At 44.8% G+C, this 20,267-nt stretch overlaps 1 protein-coding gene across 7 annotated transcripts in view; it reads right to left on the bottom strand.

Annotated features, from left to right (window-relative positions):
* The window catches only part of NEO1 (neogenin 1), a 228,124-nt gene continuing 207,857 nt past the window's right edge, over positions 1-20,267 (bottom strand). For 5 of the 7 annotated variants that reach the window (XM_040227389.1, XM_040227384.1, XM_040227383.1 and 2 more), the window contains 7 exons: positions 18,199-18,346; positions 14,255-14,493; positions 13,611-13,703; positions 9,430-9,588; positions 5,385-5,648; positions 3,232-3,368; positions 1-2,556 (listed from right to left, as the gene is read on the bottom strand). In XM_040227389.1, coding sequence (XP_040083323.1) covers positions 2,473-2,556; positions 3,232-3,368; positions 5,385-5,648; positions 9,430-9,588; positions 13,611-13,703; positions 14,255-14,493; positions 18,199-18,346 — 1,124 coding nt within the window. In that variant the 3' untranslated portion in view covers positions 1-2,472. The remainder of the gene's footprint in view (positions 2,557-3,231; positions 3,369-5,384; positions 5,649-9,429; positions 9,589-13,610; positions 13,704-14,254; positions 14,494-18,198; positions 18,347-20,267) is intronic. The other 2 variants (XM_040227387.1, XM_040227390.1) reach the window with 2 other exon arrangements.

Raw genomic sequence — 20,267 nt, forward strand, 5'->3', positions numbered from 1 at the left:
TTTGATTGAATTAAAAAAAGTGTATTGGATGTCCAATACTAAATAAAAACATGAAACTGTTTTTCAAAAAGCCATAGAGTTTACAGCATCAACTACAGAAAAGGCCAAACAAGTGTGTACAGAAACTAGTTCCCAGCAGCCCTCCAGGCCCCCCTCCAGCAGGCGACAAGGCAACAGACACGTGTGTTCCGAATCTTCCTGAAGGAAGCTGCTGGCCAGCAGCTCAACTAGGACATGACAAGACACACAATGGTTTAATTTCAAAAATCACAGGAAAATGTAAGAAAATGTATTAAATTGTGAAAAGGTGCAATACAGAATAGCTTTCCTATTTCTTACTTTTAAAAAAATCCCCCAACTTTGAACAGTTATTTATTTAAAAATAGGTCCCTCCCCCCACCCCAGTTCTGTGGCAGTATGCAGGTACCAAGGCCCTGAGGTAACAGAAGTATCAGGGTTCATGGGAGGGAATGCCCCGAATACCGAGCATGTCTCTTTGGGCAAAAGGTAAGACAGTTTCTGGGGAATCTAGCGCTCCTGGTGTCCAGGGTGCTCTTCGCAGGATCAGCTGAAGTGCACTGGATTTCCAGAATCCTGCCTGGCACTATCCTCCATGACCAGCTAGCAGGGCAGCAGGAGGCCCAGCACTGCTCTTTCCATTGCCCCCAGTCAAGAAACAGAGAGTTTATCTCCTAGAAGAACCAGTGTGCAATGAGACCTAAATGGGGGAAACCCCCAATGTAGAAAGGCAAGTGGGGCTCCTGCCTGCTGCAGGCTGGGCGCCCCCTGCTGGTTTCAGCCACTGAGATGATAGCTCTTGGCTACCAAACCGCAGCTTCACCTGCCTTGCACACTCTCTTCTAGGATTTGCTGGGGAGTCAGGGAAGATGCCTGAGGGTCAGTCCTGTATTTTTTCTTAATATATTCTTAATATATAAAACAAACTCAGCTTCTTTCCTTTTAAAGAAGAAGCACACGAGAACCACCTGTAAAAGCCAAAGGTTCCTTGTATGGCTGGCCTCTCAAGAGCCCCTCAGAGACCTCCTGCTGCCCTGTTCGAATCAGGGGCTTGGCTGAGCTGCTGGGAGTGGGGGCGGGGGGAGCGCTCTCCTGGTCCCTGCTACTTATGGGACAGTGTTCAGAAAGAACTGGGAGCCTCACTGGTGCTGCAGCCCCTGCCTGCTTCGTTCTTGCTAACGCCGTCTCCACAGGGGCTCTGAAACGTAGAAATGAGGGCTGGACTGACCGGGGACAGGAACTAGGGAGAGGCAAGGAGTCTTGTGTGGGAACAAAATCCCCACCTTAACTTCCCCCAAGTCAGAGGGTTAACAGCAGGACGGCGGGTCCACCCTCTTCTCTGATTTCCTAGGAGTGTGCCAGGCTTGTGCCCTGAACTGCATCACTCCTGTAATACGATGTCTGACTCCTCAGCGTGGATGTTATTATCAGGATATTACCAAGACACCAGGGCAGCTACATCCTTGAACCCACCTATTGCACAGAAGAACCTTTTTGTTTTTCACTAGATCCAAATGAAACTCCAGTTGCAACTTAGTGACAATAGAGATGGACATGCCAGGACAATAAAGAAGATGCTTCCGTTCTCTGCAGGCTTCTGGAAGAAAGTACAATGGCTGAGACATTCACAGGGTCTCAGCAGCCCCTCCATTTCCAATTCCCAACCCTCCCAGCCCACCCCCACCCCAATACTGAAACTGCACAGAAACCAACAAACAAGTCCTTTCAATGTTACATTTCATTCAGATAGATCTGTAATCTCACAGTGATGAGAGGAGAAAGTCAGGCCTTTAATAATTATAAAAAAATAATAAAAAAGCTTACAAACAGCAATGCAGTATTTCCTCCCCCCTTCAAAGTGATGGATTAACAGCTGGTAGAGGATGCAATGACTCAGAATCAAAAATAAAAACAAAAACCAACCAACCCCTGGAACAACCCACACTGTCAATGACTTTCCATACATAATTCAAACAAGTAGTCAAATGTCAACCACTTGTGGAGAACACCACGGACTTCCTTGGTTTTGATAGTGTTTTTCTTTTGAAGGTAAAATAAAATAGAACACAAATAAAATTGTACAGAAATGCCAATGTCTACACTCCATAAAGGCGATGCTGTCGCAGCATGAAGACACGGCCTGCCCACCAAGCGAAACATAGGCTGCACTTCTTGCCTCTTCCCTGGACACAACATTCTGGCCCATGGTGCCCAGTCCTGCAGGGTATCGGCAGGCAAAGGGAAGCTGCCTCCACACAGGCGTCTTCCAGGCTGACTGGGAGAAGGCAGGTGGCCAGGCCTGGAGCCAGCCCCACGCGGGGGCACTGGCCGGGCGGCCTGCTGACTCTGTGTTCTCAAGTGCTGTCCTCTGGTGCTCTGTACAACTCCTTGATTTCAAGGCTAAGTCCCAAGACTTCTAGACTCGGGCCGGGAGTCACGTCCCGGTCAAGGTGGTCACGCTGTCGTGATGGCGTTCAGGTCCTTCATCAGTCCTTCCAGGTGGGCCATCTCTTTGGTCAGCTCATCTGGTTCATAGCTCTACGGAAAAGAGAACACTGTTACCAGGCACGATCCAAACAGCTGTCCAGAAGTAGGGCCCATGGAAAGAGGTCACAGTGCCGAGGGATGAGTGGGAAAACTGCTGCGGCCTGGACTACCCGCGCCCCTGCCAGCCCAGGAGTCAGAGGCTGCAGGAAGCACTCATTTCTTTCCATCGCGAAATGCCTTTCCTCCAACTTGTGCTGCCAGGGTCACAAGGACCTCACAGGCCCCACCGTTTGCCCCTTCTAGTCTCCGTCAGAGCCAACACAGTTGGTATGACCCCTGGATCTCTGCACCCCAAGCTCTCCTCCTAAGAGAGTCCTGTACCAGGAAATGCAGAGGTAGGGCAGATTTATTGGACTGTGGGAGTGAAAGATCAAGGAGAGACTCTGTGGATTTTGTTTTGAGAGCAACCACTCAGGCAACTTCCTCTACTGCACCCTGCTCAGGAAAGATCATGGACAGGGGCTGGGGGGTAAAAGAACATGTGAGTGGTTCAAACCAAGACAAGAGCATCAGAGAGACAGGCCAGAATTGAAAGGAAGGCAGGTGTGACAAGCTAATCCAGGCAGATCGAGCCTGCGGCACAGCCCAGGCTCAGGGGAGCAGGTGAGTGCTGGCCAGCGGAATGAGCGAGCCTGCCCCGCACTCTGGGCCAACACGGGAACTCACACTCTCGGAGTCTTCCAGCATCCTTGTGGTCTCCTGCACTTCAGGGGCACTGGGAACCACCACTGGCATAGGAGGCCGGCTCCTTCCTAAAGTCCCGATGGAGGCCGTCTTCACGGCATGGATGTGATGATTCAGAGCTGCCGGGGGAAAGGGCACCATCAGGGGTGTGTCTGAGCCTGCTCCTCTGGTCCTCACAAAGGTATCTGAGGTCCAGATGCTGCTCAGGGTGAGGGATGCACACACACCCAGCACAGAGCTCCTGCTCTGAAAAGGGACTGGAACAGGATGGAAGGGGGAGAGAGCAGGGCATCCAAGAGGCCAGAGAAGATGTTCCGCTTGGCTTTAAAAACTCATCTCTTAGACCAGTGGTTCTCAGTGTAGAGGTTCCAGGGCCCCTCGCAAAATGTCTGGGAGGTCAAAACTCTTTTCATAAAAACACCGAGACACAGTTTGCCCTTCCACTGATGGTACAAAAGCAATAGTGGGAAAAACTGCTGGAGTCTTGTCTTAGCACAAATTAAAGTACTGGCGCCACGCTGTAAAGTCATTCATGAACACGCACACTTGCCAAGGTTAGAAAAGAGCCGGTGTAATTAATGTAGAAAAAGTTATGCTATGGAATTGATTACACATCTTTTAAATATCCTAAAATGGAAATACGGGTAAAATACTACTGCACACCAAAGCATGATGGCTGTCTTCAATAAAGGCACTTGTAATTGAGTTATGAGCTGAACTGTCGCTTTCATTATGAAACACCAGTGTTATTAACAGTTCAAAGACTGACATACAAACAGGTTATTTAGACTTGAGCATTTGGCAGACATTTTCTAGAAAGTGAATGAAGTCCATCAGTCACCTTAGAGAAGACAATGGACAGCATTTATTTCCAAAGATAAAATTTAAGTTTAAAGTGAAAAATCAGAATTTTGAAAAACTTGTATCTGCTACCATGAGCTTGAAGGCTTCCCAATATTTACAGACTTTGATGATATTAATGAATGATTTTAGATACTATTTAATGAAATGTATCAAGATTTGGAGGAACTATATAACTCAGTGAACCAATACTTTCCAAATGACCAACATGTGGTGTTGAGTATCATGCATTCAAAGTGCAGGATAGATGGATTTAACAGGACAGAGCACAAATAATTATATGGTTTTGGATTCCACATGACAAACAAATCTATAAAAAATCACAGTTTGCTGAGTTTTGCTGTAGTGTCAAAGAAGAATACCCACAGCAGTCTGAAAAGTTTATATAAATAATTGTTCCTTTCCAACTACATATCTGTGAGGCCAGATTTTCTTTGACCAAAACAACACACTGCAATGGATTAAATGCAGAAGCAGGTAATGACAATCTGGCTGTCTTCTATTAAGCCAGAAATTAAAGAGATCTGCAAAAATATAAGACTGCTACTCTTCTCACTATATTTTTATTTTGAAAGTTATTTCTCATGGACATATGTTATTTACCTCAACATGACAGATTTATTGCTATTTTTATATGAACACAATAGTTTTAAAATCGGTTTTGATTTCTAATATAGTGAATAATGACAGGTATAACTCATGTGAAGAAAAAGCTCTTTTGCAGCTTCAATAGCTTTTAAGAGTTAAAAAGGGTCCTGAGACCAAAAGCTTGACAATGAGTGACTTATTCTGAAACAAACCATCATAAGAGAGAAATTTATGTGAAAGAGGTGGGAGGCAGAAAGCATGCCTCTGAGGCGAGAGGACCTTTGTTGAGCTGTGTGAACTCAAAGAGTTTACAACCCTTCTGCAGGGTTATTTCTGCAGCCCTGGTTTTTTCCTTGCTTCCAAGTCTTGGACTCCCTAATCCTCTAGCTGGCAGGAATCCTATGGAGTGAGGCAGTTCTGGGAGGCCCAGATCTGTTGTTCACACTCATGCCACTGGATTCTACCACCAAGCGTCCTGCACACAAAACATACTTCAGAAAGTCAGCCTTTGCTCCCTGCCAAATTATTCTCTTGTTTATGTGTTCCCAAAGGAGGAGCCCATCTCCTCCCTGAGGATAAGGATAGGCGTGGAGGACATTAGCTTTGTTATTCTGCAAAGACGTGGCGACTGGTGTCTTGAGCCAGAGCCACGGGGCCCCTCCGGTGGTGCTGCTATGCTTGCTCACCTTGCTGGGAGAGTAACGGTGTGCTTGGCAACGCTGGATCATAGGTGGGAGGCCCAGGGGGTGGGATTGCGGGCACAGCAAAGCTCTTCAGTGGGTGGGAAGGGCGAACGTGGGCTGTAGGGAGACTCTGGCCCGAATCTTCCTCTTGGGAGCTGGCCAAGTAAGAGGAGCTGGTAGCACCTTCAGGATCCTGGTGATCGGTACAGCATGTTTGAGACGAGGAGGCTGGCATGGTGTCAGTGCTGGGGGTGTTTCGAACAGATTCTACAGCAGGAAAGTCTAAATGTTAGCATTTATTTGACCACTGAACATATGCACATTCTGGGGTTCTGGCTACCTACCTCTAAGGGCCCCTGAAACTGGCTCAACAAGCACTTCGGGTCAATGCTAGTTCAAGGGAACACGGATTGGCACCACTGCCAAGGCTAAGTAAGAATGGTCTAATTTCAGAGTCCCCCCAGAATCTGTCAACCAGATGCTGAACTTTTTTCACCTATACAGCTAAGTGGTCACAATTTTACAGATTTAAAGCTCTTCTCAGTACTCACTATGGAACACACATAACGGTTCCTGATACGTTGTCTGTTAAGATGTAAACAAGAAAATTTAAACTTTTATTCACTGATTGACAGCCTCTGAGACTAGCCTTTCACAGACAACACATCGCCAAGGCCACCTGGGTACCTGACAAGGAGCAGCTCTGCCCCGAGGCCTGGTGGTCCCTGAAGGAGAGCCCGTGCCACAGGCCCCGCACCCCCTCTGGCAACTGCACAGCTTCCCCAGAGCCAGAGCCCCACAGCTCAAGTGCGGCCTGGACAGCCAAAAAGTCCAAAGGTCTGCCAATGGCTTTAAGATAATGCTATGAGGTGTTTGGGTGTCCAGAAGAAAAAACAGGGGTATATCAGCCTGAAGAAGGGGCAGCTCAGGAAAAACATGACAAAAAGCTCAAAATAAGTGAAGAGGCGTCAGAGCTGTTCTGGAAGGCAGCATGCTGGGGTAGAAAAAGCACTGGCTCTGGAGTCAGATAGACCTGAATCCTAATCTCCTCCTATGAGCTGAGCGAACTTGGCAGTAACCAAATCTGTTTCTTCACCTATAAAAATAGGGAGAATAACACATAATTTACTGAGGATTAATTAAGAAGATGAATAAAAAGTGCTGAACACGGGGCTCGAATGATTGATAAGATTTTTTTCTTTGTAGATTACCAGGTGCTTACTCTGAACTAGGCACTACACTAAGTGCTTTATACTCATTAGCTCATTCAATCCTCACAGTAACACATCAGACACTGGGAGCCTAAGCATGGCCCAAGGACACAGAACTGATGGGCAGAATTCTGAATCCCAGCCCCTGAGTCCCAAGCCCAGGCTCCATCCACTGAACACTACCTGCTCTTCCAAGCCCAGTCCACACGTCCCCGATGCTGCAGGGGCAGAAGCAGCACCAGTTCCCAGGGCGACCATATGAGGAAGGCTTTTCACACAGTGTGAGCTGGTGCAGACCACCATCCCCACCCTGAGGAGGGGCCTGGAGGACACCAGGTAACCTGAAGGAAGACCTCCTTTGACGCCTAGAGTCCTCAACCTTATCAAGGAAAATTAACCCTTTTAAGTAGTAATCCATGAGCAACCTGCTGAAATCCAACCTCTCCCAGCCTTTGTTGCTGAGGCAGCCATGAATCTGTTCCCTTGGGCTCCTGGGAGATGGGCCATGGTGGTCAAGAGTGCTACTCAAAGGTCTGGCCTTGGGTTCCAGCAATAAGGGACTCATACACCCTCCCCGAGTGGTGAAAGCCTGGCTGTCTTAACCTCCCAGGCCTAGCTCACTCCTTGTCCTTTCCAGGGCTGCGCTGAGGGTCTCATTTCTCTTGCCTGCTCAGGTCAGCTATCACCTCACCTGGGGAGCTGCTAGTCCCACTCTCTGATCCTGGGCTGGGTGGAAGCTGATTAGCGAGGGTAACAAGGATGAGGAGAGAGAAAGGATGAGGCTCTAGCCCAGACCATGTACTGGCAGATATGTTAGGACAGCTCTACCATGGCACACGGCTCTACCACGGCTGCCTCGACTGCCTTACTTAGACGTATAAGCTTCCGAGGGCCAGAGATGGTGGGAAAGGTGCAAAAGGAGGAGCGGCCTGCCTACGCGGAGCAGAGTGCAGTGCACCTCCAGAGGGCATGGCACGCTGTATTCTCTGTGAAGGGTGTGCCCTGAAATTGTGCAACACCCCTGGCTCACGAGGGAAACGATGCTGTAACTAAAATTTCTACCTCCTGACTGATCTCTCAGAGCTGTCTAAGACACAAAGTGCATAGTGGCCGAGCCCCTGGACAAGCGGGAAGTGTGTTTTCTGCATCAGTTGGTAGTGACAATAGTAAATGTCCAAGGAAAAGACAGAAAACGCCCTCTGGGCAAACTTGGCCCGGCCCAAGATGGGCTGAGGCAACAGTGGGGTCTAGAGACACAGGGAAATACAATAGGAGCAGAGCTCTGATCACTCTAGACACCTGCTCTACATTGCAAATCCATCTTCAGAGGCTCCATTAGGAGTTTCACCTTCTTTTAACCCCTCTGGTCATTAAAACAAGGAACCCTTTAGTGGAGGAAGTCATTACTTTCTCCTCTTTTTGCTTTCTGCCTAAATACATACAGAACCAAACTTGTATCAACACTGACCCCTTGGGTGAGGGGTGGGTGGGAGCTCTATGCTTCCTGCCAAACTTCAACCTCCTTCTTGTCCAGGAGGGAGGAGGCAGGGGGCTGACCTGATTGGGAAGACCCTGCCACGCACTTAGGTATGTTCATATCCCAGTGTGGGAGATTTTTCTGCTTTAAAAATGGAGAAATACAGTCAGGACACAAAAACCTCTTTCTAAGAGCAGATCTGGAGGGCTGTTTCTGCTCTGTTCTGAGATTACGTCTGTGAGGCAGAGTCTGGTTCTCCAGACAGCCTCCTGCAGGCTGTCTTTCCCTAAGGGCAGGAACCCACACCTGGACTGGAGGGAGGGAAAGGCCAATTTCAGACATGAGTTCAAGCAGCATTCTCCAGACAAAGTAAGGGTTTGGGAGCAGATAACTTTGAGAGTTATCAGGCATGTCTTAGTAAGCTTGGATCACCATCTGATGCTTTGCGTATGTTTACAATTGACCAAAACTTAAAGGAGGAAGGGATGTTACTGGCAACCCAAGCTTCTAAGCATGAAGTTTTGAAGTTCTTTTAAAAATGGGATCACATGAAACTCCCTTATTTTCTAAAACTACCAAAACTCAGCTCTACTACTAACATCTATAACTATTAAAAGACAAGTTTCAAGTTTCAAATGATGGAAAAAGGGTATACTGTGTATATGAGAAGTTTTTTTTTAGCACTTTAAAACTGATAAAGCTGTTTCTTAAGATTTTCAAACTGAGACACGGTGGTCTAGAACTGTGTAGAATCTTTACATACACTGCAGATTGTTAGGCTAATGTCCCATCTATTTTTAGAGATGATCCATGCTTGGGAGACCTTTTTAATTTCACTCCACTAGGCAACCTGAGGTTTAGAATCTGCGAAATTTCAACGTGGCTGCTGGCCCTGCTGCCCCCAGCTGTTGCTCTTACTTTGGTTCCCGGCAGATATATGTAATTATGAGCTCACATTAGAAGTCCCTTATGGTTGCCCTAAGTACCCTCCCACCATTACGCAAAGGCAACCTCTAGTGTCTAAAAATCATCCAGATTACATTTTCCTTTCAAAGTGAAGAATTAAACAAACTGAAAATATGATGGAATTAAGATGCAAGCTGATGGAACAAGACATGGCTGTGTGATCAGAGCTATGTTTCTTACTAAAATGACACCTTGCCCTGAGCACTTAACACTCTGGGAGAAAAACGAAGTGAATTTTATAGAAAAAAACTTGAGTCCGTAACAGAAATGATATAATAGACAGGTAACACTGACAAAAACTCCAAATCCTTCTAAGTGGGGCAGGTCCTCCCCCTGGCAGCTTGCCGACTCTTTCAGAATGCTTTCAACCTGGGGCTCCATCCTCATCTCTCACCTGTGGAATTGGCCCTGTCTGAAAGGGACATGGATGTGCCAATGGGCCATGGGCTGCCCGGGTGGTAGAGATGACTGCGAGCTGGAGAAGCGAGGCTGCTGGAGTGGAAATGATGGTGAGGGTTATCGAGGGAATGGATGGGATGGGCACTAATCACAGCTGTGAATGAACACAAGACAGAGAAATGCTTAGCATGCTTGCACAGACACACACACACCACAGTTCAAGAGCAGTGACCCCGCACCCCCTGCCCCTGCAGTACCACCGTTCCCTGGTTTTCTGGTGGCAGCTTAGGCGATTAGCCACGGGTTTGGACCATTAGCCATGGGTTTTACATTTGTCTTTTAAAAAAATCAACACACTCTTGTGCATATGTCTGTCTCTATATATACACAGAAAGAAAAAAGCCTGAGAATTTTTACTAAAATGTTAACACATTATCTTGAAGGGAAGAGTGAAGATTTTTTTTTTTAATTTCTTTTGGTTTATCTTTATTTTCCAGTTCTACAGTAAACATGGATTACATGAGTTATTAAAAATACCTACTTGAATATGTCACAAAGTATAAACCCATAAGCCAACAAGTGATGGTTTCGGTATCTATAATTTTTTTTCTCCTGCTTATAAAGATAGAAGTCCCTTTTCCTTCGAGTATATTCCTAATTCATTCTTCTTTTCTTACTTGCTGAGTGAAGCATGAAATAGGTATTTAGGTTGAATGAATAAGTGACTGTTTAATCAGTTTTCATATCTTAAAAAGAATGCAAATGGAAATGAACTGTTAAGGTCCAATCTAGTACTAGAAGCATGAAATGCTGGCCTAGGGCACCATCTCTTCCTGCTTCTAGTCTGGGACCTTAGCCATATCTACTCACATTTTAAAATATAAATGGATTTTTTTCTAAATTCTCTCTTTCCTTCCCACACTGGCTAAGGAATTCAATTTACTGAATTTAGCAAATAAGTCCACATTTTCACACAGATATTCCACATAGAACTTTCTATGAAGACAAAGTGCTTCTTTAATGAGCTTCCTTATCGATCCCAGAGATGGAAAAACAAAATCAGAAGCACAGCTGAGGCACAAACTTTTCTTAGGTACTCCCTTAGAGTAGCTGTGGAAGCACAAAGTTTAACATCAAGATGGTGGTGGTGGTGGTGTAATTGCTAAGTCATGTCTGACTCTTGCGACTCCATGGACTATGGTCCACCATCAAGATAACCAGCTCTAGAGTCCTGAAATAGGCAAATAGTAGGGCTGATCAGAAACAAGTGGCATCTTTCCTGTCTACCCTCCCCTCCCCTTTAGCAAGGACTTCACAAACTCTGTGATAAAACTCAATTAGCCCTTGGATTCTATTAAAATGTCAGGTCACCAAGAGTCTCCCTGATCTTTGGGGGTGGAAGGTGCACTCAACATTACTTAGGTGAAGAAAATCCCAGGCAATACAATAGAGGGCCTTTGTTCTGCAGCATTCTCCTCACCACGTTCAAGCAAGCAGGTGGCACAACCAGCCAGGGACCATGGAGCAGGGCCACCCCCTCCCCGCCTCAAGGCCTGGGAAACTAATCAGGGGCTTTCCCTGCTCTCAGGGCCCAGAGAGTGGAGGCAGTCCCCTGGGATAAAATACAGCGTGGTAAAGCTGGCTGAGGAGAGGTCTCAGGGCAGCTGGGCAGTCAGCATCTCCTCCATGGAAGACAGGAAGTTTTCAGAAGCGGGGTGTTTCAGAATCAGTGTTTTTCACAATTAAGGCTAGGGTGAGGGGGAAAGATGCCTGACTTTTTACCCAGGAAGTGCAACCTGAAAGTGTTTTAGGTATAGAGACTCTCACAAAAGTAAAACAGCTGATTTTTGTTAAGGCTTTGTCAGTTTTTCCAAATTAAGTAAATAAAAAAATAAAAGAATGTGACAGTGCCTGTTTGGAATATAGTTGGCAAGCACCAGCTATTAGCTGAATCAGAATCCACTGCTTCTGTGCAAGGCCTTCGATGGAAACTCATCCCACCACCACTAAGCCATTCCCAGCCATGCTCAGACATTTATAGCCACGGTAGGTGGATGGGGGATGCAGCCTCCAGGGAATCCTGGCTTGTAAAAAAAGACTGAAGCCATGTGGGGAAAAGCGTATCTCAAGCCTGATCCCAAGTTTATCTGGGCACTTGGTATCAGATTCTTGAATTAAAGAATCCACTCACTCAGCTGCTGGGGCACAAATGAAATAACATTGTATATTTATACATAGTCCTTCCCACCACCAAAAAAAGAAAAGAAAAGAAAAAAAAACAAAACAGGAATGCTGTCAACTAGTACAGCTTATCTTTTCTCTGTAACATATTTAACAGTAACAAATCTAGGAACAGGGAGAGTCAAATTTTACAAGTTTTAAAAATAAGCCAGTTCAGGCAAGAACTAAAGCCTTATATAAAACAATCAAGTAGTCAAGCTACCATCTTCTTATAAATCGAAAGTAACTAGAATGAACTAATCTACTCTTTTTAGAGGTTTCCCTGGTGGCTGAGATGGTAAAGAATCTGCCTTCAATGTGGGTGACCTGGGTTCAATCCCGGGGTTGGGAAGATCCCGTGGAGAAGGAAATGGCAACCCATTCCAGTATTCTTCCCTAGAAAATCCCATAGACAGAGAAGCCTGGGAGACTACAGTCCATGGGGTCGCTAAGAGTCGCACATGACTGAGTGACTAACACTTTCACTCTTTTTGGACATTTCTAAACCTGAAAATGTTTGGACATTTCTAAACCTTGTCCAGAGCATGTCTGATGAGAGGAAAACCAGTTTTCCTTGCACACGTCCAAGTACAGGCCCCTCTTCCTATCATGGACCCTAAGCAACAACTACTTTGTACAGAAATGAACTATTAATAAATCAATCTTTTACCCTTCCAAGGCTGATTCTTAGAATCTTGTGCCAGTGACAGCATGTGTGCAGACATGACATTCTCAGGGATCCCAGTGGCTTCCAAGTTTACAGTGCCATCTTCTGTGTGTAGGATATCTGTGATTATTTAAAATCTGTCACTTGTGGACAGACATGGCTGGCAGTTCTGAAATGGGACATCTTTTAAGAAATGAATAAAAAATCCCAAAGCTCATTTAGGTTAAACTGAAAAGTGATTTTTCAGGATTTAAATCTAGGTCTGACACTCAAATGGTAAAGAATCTGCCTGCAATGCAGGAGACCAGGGTTTGATCCCTGGGTCAGGAAGATCCTCTGGAGAAGGGAATGGCAATCCACTCCAGTATCCTTGCCTAGAGAATCCCACCGACAGAGAAGCTTGGCGGGCTACAGTCTGTAGGGCTGCAAAGAGTCGGACACAACTGAGCAACCAACACAATGACTGACAGTATTAATGTTTGCTAATCTACTGTTCAGCCCAAAGCAAATTTCAAGATTAAATAGTTTCTTAAACTTGCATTTGGTGTTAGTAGGCAGGTGGCTGCCTATCTCTTTAGAATGGCTCAGAGGACCCTCAGCTGGAAGCCCCACTGTGCCAGTTCATCTGAAAGGCTTCCTCATCTTGTAAACAGTAACAAGGGAGAAGAAACACTAGTGTAAAAATGTAATTGGTTTGTCCCAATGCATTTTGGTTTTTAATCATGATAATGTACTTGAGTTTCAAATACTACAGGAGGCTGGGCAACTTTTATGCTTATCAAAGTGAGGCACAGGTCAAGCAAGGTTGAAAAGTATTGCTGTAAAAACAGAAACTCCACGCTATCTCCCTGAAACTCCTCTAAAATATAAAGTCTATTGATTAAAAAAAATTCTGCAATGCCTATCAACACTGATCATGTATCGGGAAGCCTAAGGAACACTGTGACATCTGGCCGTCCTTAGCCCCAGCCTAGAGCAATGATGCCCCATCTCTCCTGAACAGACTTGGTCTACTTTTAAAGAGACCTATTACTTCCCTAATGCCTGGGAGACTTGTGGAAATTGGCCTTGTAGTTTATTTACATTGAAATTAAAGAAGCTACTAGTAAGAATAAATACTAATCACAAAATATGGCAAACGTTTGATTCTTCTTCTCTCAAGGTGCCAAAGCTTGGGTAGATTAATTTTTGCATTAGGATCAAGTGAAGTCAAAGAGATCATTTGTAGCTGTTCCCCAATATGACTGGATAATTGGCAGCACTTGGGAAAAGAGAAGCTTTTAACTTACGCTGGGGTGGCTGGGAGTCAAAGGGCATCATCATTTTTGGTCTCATTCCCCGCCTTCCTGCCAGTGTAGACATGCTGTCCTCTGATTCATGCCCTAGACATCAAATATGGAGGTTGGTTACAAACATGTGTCTAGGCCAGTGAGCAGCCTCAGCAGTAAAACATTTCAAGTGAAGGCAGATTCAGGACTCACAGACAACATAGTAGGGACAAGGTGTTTTTGCAGGAAGTGAAATAAAGAGGAAAATGACCATCATCACATTACAGGAGGCCCTGTTGAGTCAATGCAGTTGACATGATGCTGCCTAAATGTTTCAATGCAGGTCTGTGAGGAAGAGCAGGCAGACCAAGAATATGCCAAACACAGCAACAAGCGCTGGGCTCCAAGTGAAGGGATGGAATGAAATGTGCAGACATGTGCCAGGCTGTCTCAAATCTTGAGCTGATGAAGTGCGATGAGAGACCTAGGAGAGCTAGAAGACTGCTTCATCTGGGTACAGAACCTCTCTCTCTTAACAGGCTAGCTATTCTTCATCAGAAGTTGCTGCCATAACACACATTTCTCTAAACCTAACTTCTTATAGGGATTACCAAATTAAGGCAACTTTACAAAATGGAAAATGGTTTAAATGAAAAAACCTGTACCTCTATATGAATTCCGCCTTTGATGGATGTTGCTGTCCATGGAATTGTCAACTGGTGTGATATCTTGAGAATTACGAGGAATTGGTGTATCAGTCATGATGGGGTTTGGGTCCGGAGACTTATCAATGGGTTTGAGCTCCAGTCTCTCATGATGGATCCAGAGGTCTGGGGGTTTGACATCTTTGGAATTCCCTTTATACTTGTGGGAGCCATTCACTGATTTGCAAGCAGCTCGTTTCCTAGGTACAAAATTAAGAGGATTTTAAAAAGTAACTTGTGAATATTATTGGTCAAAACAGTTTGAATGTTTAAAACAGTCCTTCTGAGAGATGCTTCAGGCAAAATCAGAAACTACAAACAAATAAAAAAAACAGAGGCGAGAAGTTTCACCCTGGGGAGAACAATATGAAATGATGCTGGCAGGATGGGCTGGGGTCAGATCATTAAGGAATTTTAGAGCCAAGAGCAGAGTCTGAACTTGCCTCTGTGAGTAAAGAGAAATCCCTAAATGGTTTTAAGGGGGAGAGTAAGGAGATCAGTTTTGAGTTAAAAGTTTAAACCAACTGGGGTGTGAAGAATGGATTTGAGGAGGAGGGGACAAAACAAGGGGGCCGTTAGGGTGCAGCTGCAGCAACTGCAGCCTGACTGACGGGGGCCTGGGGCAGTGAGGATGGAGGGGAGAGGGAGATCTGATGGTTATTAGGGACCCGGAAATGACAAGGCTTGTTGGAAAAAACGGATGTGCGAAAAGACAGAAATAAAGACACAAGAGGAATACAGGATATTGCCAAGGTCTCTGGCTTAAGCCATTTACTAACACTGGGGAAAAGTGGGTTTGACAGAAAGAATTACAAATTGTTTTGAACACACTAAGTGTCCATCTGAGACATTAAATATAAAACATAAAACAGGCAATTGGGTCTGAGACTGAAGCAAGCCTGAGACTCAGAAGAGAGAAGTCTTGGCTAGAGATAGAAATCTGGGAGTAGTTGAAATGCAGAAGTAAATGAAGCCACAGGAGCGGGTAGCTCCAGGCCCAGGCCCTGAGGAACGTCTACCTGCTGGCAGAGTAGACGGGAGAAGCTGTGAAAAAGAACACACAATCATGGGATACAAGAGAAGACAGTGTTTTAAGAAGGAAGGGCTGACTGTGTTAAATGTTGAGAGAGTAAGATGAGGACTGAAAAATTTCCTTTGGCTTTCGCAACACAGAGGTCAGTAGTAACCTCAGCAGAATCAATTTTGGTGAAGCTGTGGGGGCAGAATTCAGATTAGGAAGGACTGAAGCATGAGTGGGCAGCAAAAGAGTGGACAGCAAAAGAGTGGACAGCAAAAGAGTGGACAGGTGAGTGGAGTGGAGACGAGTATTCAGCTTTGTGGTGAAGGGAGAGACAGGGTTTCTTTGTGGTTGGTGGTAAAGGCCATGCAGTAGAGGAAAGGTTACATTTCTTTCTTAGGATGGAAGAAGTCTGAGCACACTTGAATGCGAGAGGGACGGAGCCAACGGAGAGTGAGAGGTCAGTGGTACTGACAGAGGGGCAACCGCAAGGACAAGGTCTTTGAAAGCAGGAGGCACTGGGATACGGCAGGTAAATGGAGAGCAGGCTTCCGATGGGAGGAGGGGGAGAAAATGACTGCTGCCGACATGGAAGGGCTTTAGAGCTAACGGTGATACACTGAGGTAGGAGTTCTCATCTGTTGAGTGGGGCGCTCTAGAGGGATGTGCTAAGAAACTCTGAGGGGCTAGACTCTAAATGCTCTGGCGGGTTTGAGGCTGTGAGAGTCTATAAACAGCTACAATTGAAATGGGAGGTGCCTCAGATATGAGAGAAGACGAAAAGTACTAAGAAAAGCTCACATATTTTTCCACAGTCAATGGAACACTTGGCAAGTAGGTCAATGGGGGAGGAGGAGGGGAACACTCTATAAAGGCTTCATACAACCCTTTTAAACAAAGGGACCCGAACTGTAGGACCTGCTGATTCAAACAGAGTACAGAACCTGTGACAAACTCATTTTCCTGCCTCTTAATCTGAAGACTTAAGTATTTCAGTACTTTAGTTTTTATTGACTTTAGATTTTAGATTCCCCCCAATAAGAAGGAATTCTGTCATTTTGTTTATTCAGATTCTTTTAAATAAAGATCTCAAGGTCTTTATTTAAAACTAGACATAAAATCAAGTTCATAAAGATAGATAAATGGGAAATGCTGAAAAAGAAGCTTGTAGAAAAATTCTAGCATAGAAAAATATGATTTTAGAGGTTTTAGGGAGAAACAGTTTTCTAAAATCAAACAAACGGGAAGCCGTAGGAGGCAGTGATCAAGAGGCAGTGATCCAATGTAAGCTGCTGAAAGCTATTTTACTTGGGCAAAAGAAAGATTAAAACCATCACATAACCTATAGAAAACGACAAAGTCATTTCTAGCAGCAGTTAGACTGTAGCTTGTTCTTGACCTCTATACTGAAAACAAACAGATTTATGGTTATTAAATACATGCATCCTTGCCTTGGGCAGAGTTCTGAGGATAATCACACAGACATGAATTTCTTTCTTTATGGAGCAATACCTCCATCTTATGACCTTTTAGGATATTGCATCTAAAGTTGTTCTATTACTCATATTGTGTTTTTGCTATTAGGGGTAACTCAAGAATCTCCTTGTTTGTTTTTTTTTTTTTTAAATGGCACTGTCTGGCTGGCCAGAGATATGAATAGAATGTGACCTAGGGTCAAGGATTCCCTCAGCTTCAGGAGTGAAGGCTATTATCAAGCACCACATAATGGTGATCACCTTGCTATCTGCTCTAAACAGCCACAAGCCTCAAAATCCCAGGTGAGTTCAGGGCTAGCAGCCACCTTCCCTCTCTGCTAATATGATACACTGATTATAAATAATCCTTTCTCATTCATGTAATCAATACATCTCCCTATCACACCCCCAACCAACTCTGCTTCCTGTGGTCCCAACCTCAACTGCTACTTTTGGTGAGTGAAAGTTGCTCAGTCATGTCTGACTCTTTGCAACGCCATGCACTTATACAGTCCATGGAATTCTCCAGGCCAGAATACCGGAGTGGGTAGCCTTTCCCTTCTCCAGGGAATCTTCCTAACCCAGGGATCAAACCCAGGTCTCCTGCATTGCAGGCAGATTCTTTACCAGCTCAGCCTTTGGCAGCACTTCTTTAAAAATACTCTTAAACTTAGAACTAGAGGTCTATGGTGTCCTTCCATCTCAGCTAGCATTTGTGCCATGAAATTCCACAGACTCCTGTGTATCTGGTTCACTGAGTGCCCAGAGACAGACAGTCCTCTAAAGGGGCTCCCAACAAGGCTGGACACCATCTACTTTCCTCTCCCAGATTGATTCTGTACACTTGGCTCTTGTGACTTCAGAGGCTGAGTTAAATGAACTGTATCTACTTGGTAACTCTGCCCTGGCTTCCAGTTGAGTGGGCCAGTAGAAGGCACAGACAAGACTGGAGGGTGGGAGGTACTTCCTCTTCTGCCCCATCCCTGCTGGGCTAGAGGGTGGCAGTAGTTACATTCCTACCACCGTACATGGTCCCTGTTGCAAGTCCTCTCCTGCTGCTTCAGAGCTCTGAAAACAGCTGTCTCTTCTTCAGAAAAAGCTCTCACCTTTCTAAGGATGACAGTGGCCTGTCACCACTGCTGCCTAATGCTAACTTCACCTTGGACGTTGTAAATGGTCCCTTCATCAAAGCCCCCTTCAACCATCTTGAGTGTGCCCCTCTTCCCTGCCAGAACCCAGAAGGACACATATTTAGCAAGAGGAATCATTCTGCATTTTCTTTAAAAATATTTAAAATGTTGCTTTTCACATATTTTATATTTTAACTCAGTGTACAACTCCAGACACAGAGGTCACACAGAAGCAAAAGAATACATACAAAAAATGTATGGGCTACATCTGGGGGTCCTTACTTTTTCTGGTGAGAGGTAGTCCGCCGGGTGCAGAAAACAGCAATGATCACGACCACCACGATGGTGATGACGCCGACGGAAACGATGATGACCAGCAGCATGTTACTGTCTAGAGGAGAGGTGGGGCTTCCATGAGGGCTGTTACTACCTGGAAAGGGAAAAACCGTACGCTTGTTAGTGTTCCAGAATTCTAAAGACGCATACAATCAGGCTGCAGAAACTTCACTTGAGTATAGATAACTTCTGTGAGCTTCTGTATAAAAGTAGTCATTACTGTGCATTCTATAAAAATGCCTTATGAATATGGCCATCTCCTCTAGATGATGAAATCTAGAGAGCTGAGTTTCTGCCCTAGGTGTACCTGGCACAAAGTTGGTATTCAATAAAAGTTTCTCAAGATTGTACTGAACACTAAGCTTGGACCAGTAAAGGAGTCTGTCCCTTGGTGTCTTATCTATAAACTCATCTTATAAAGCACCATTTGTAAATCACTTAAGTTTTCTGACTTTCAAAACCTTTAAAAAATGCATACTCATAGAAAACAAAAGTTTTTTTCCCCAACATATAGCATTGGGATGCAGTCAAAAAACTACCTGAATCATAAAGTCTGTTTTTATAAATATACATTCTGTGCAGAGTTAATTTTCTTATTGAGTTTCAGGAAAACGAAGGTCTGTACATATGCATTAATTTGACAGATATTTACTGAGTGGTTACAATGTGCCAGGCATGTTCTAGGAACCAAGGATACAACAGTGAACCACAAAAATGTGAATGTTGGGATAGGAAAGGGGGCAGACAATAAATAATTAGTTTGTAGTAAGTGCCATGAAAATATAAAAGGGGATATGGAACAGAATGACTGGGTGGCTAGTTTAGATTAAGTGGCTGGGAAAAGCTTCTCTGAGGAATGGCATTTGGGCTGAGATTTGAACGATCCTACCATACAAAGACCCGGAGGAAGAACATTTCAGAGAAGGGGGAACAGCTAGTGGAAGGATCCTGAGACAGGAATGAGCTTGGCATGTTCAAGGGAGAGAAAGGCAGCCAGTGTTGCTGAAGCAAAGAGAGATACGCAAAGTTAGAGGGAAGGACATGAGCAGAAAAAAAAAAGATGGATACGAGGCTGGAGAGATGTGCAGAGGCGAGATCATTTAGGACCTTGAGGAAACAGATCTTCCTATTGCCGTTCCTCTATGCTCACTGGGTGCGGTTCAGTGTTTTTTTAACAAGGCCGTTTCTAATCCTGCTCTATTCTCAGTCTTGCTCTCCCATTTTCTGAAACACTGTACTTTGCTTCCCACCTCATTACAAAAGTTATGCATGCTCATATTGTAAAATACGGAAAATCCTACAACACAGATTTAACAACCATGGGTATCTTCTCTTCCAGCTACTCTCTCTTATTGCCCTAATCATCAAAGCTGTACAATAATGGGATGAGCTGCTTTGCTAAGTAATGAGTGTTTAGTCACTAGAAGTACTTAAGAAGAGTCATCCTACATGTCTGGGATGCTGTGGAAATTTCTACCAGGAAGGTGTGGCCTGGGAACCGATGTTCTTAGGAAGGCCCCTAAAGTGATTTTCATATACAACCTGGTTTATAAACTCATGATCTAATTCAAACTACATTTACTGTGGGACTCCCATAACAGTGGATTAGCTGACCTTCTGCTTCTTATTCTATGATTTTACAGGGTACATCCAAGCACAGTGCTAAAGCTGGGCTAATTTTGAAAGCTTAAGAGCTTATTCTTCTACATTTGGTTGAATCACTTCTATCCATTTCGGAGAAGGAGATCAGCAGACGGACAACTTAAACTGGATATAGTGACTTTCAATAAAATAACATTTTTATATTTGGGAAAGACTATTGGAACTGGGGGCCAATACAATGAGACCAAATTAGGGCTTTCCATAAAACCATTAATTAACAGCAGTACTGAGCTGCTGGGTGGGGCAAGCGGTAGAGCAGGCACTGTGAATCAAAGGCAGGGACTCTGGGCTTTGGGAGGCAGTTCTTTCCTGCATTCCACAGAGACAAAGTCTCATTTAACTGCAAAGGACCT

The sequence above is a fragment of the Oryx dammah genome, unplaced genomic scaffold (genome assembly GCF_014754425.2).
Source record: "Oryx dammah isolate SB20612 unplaced genomic scaffold, SCBI_Odam_1.1 HiC_scaffold_26, whole genome shotgun sequence".
In the NCBI taxonomy this organism is placed as follows: Eukaryota; Metazoa; Chordata; class Mammalia; order Artiodactyla; family Bovidae; genus Oryx; species Oryx dammah.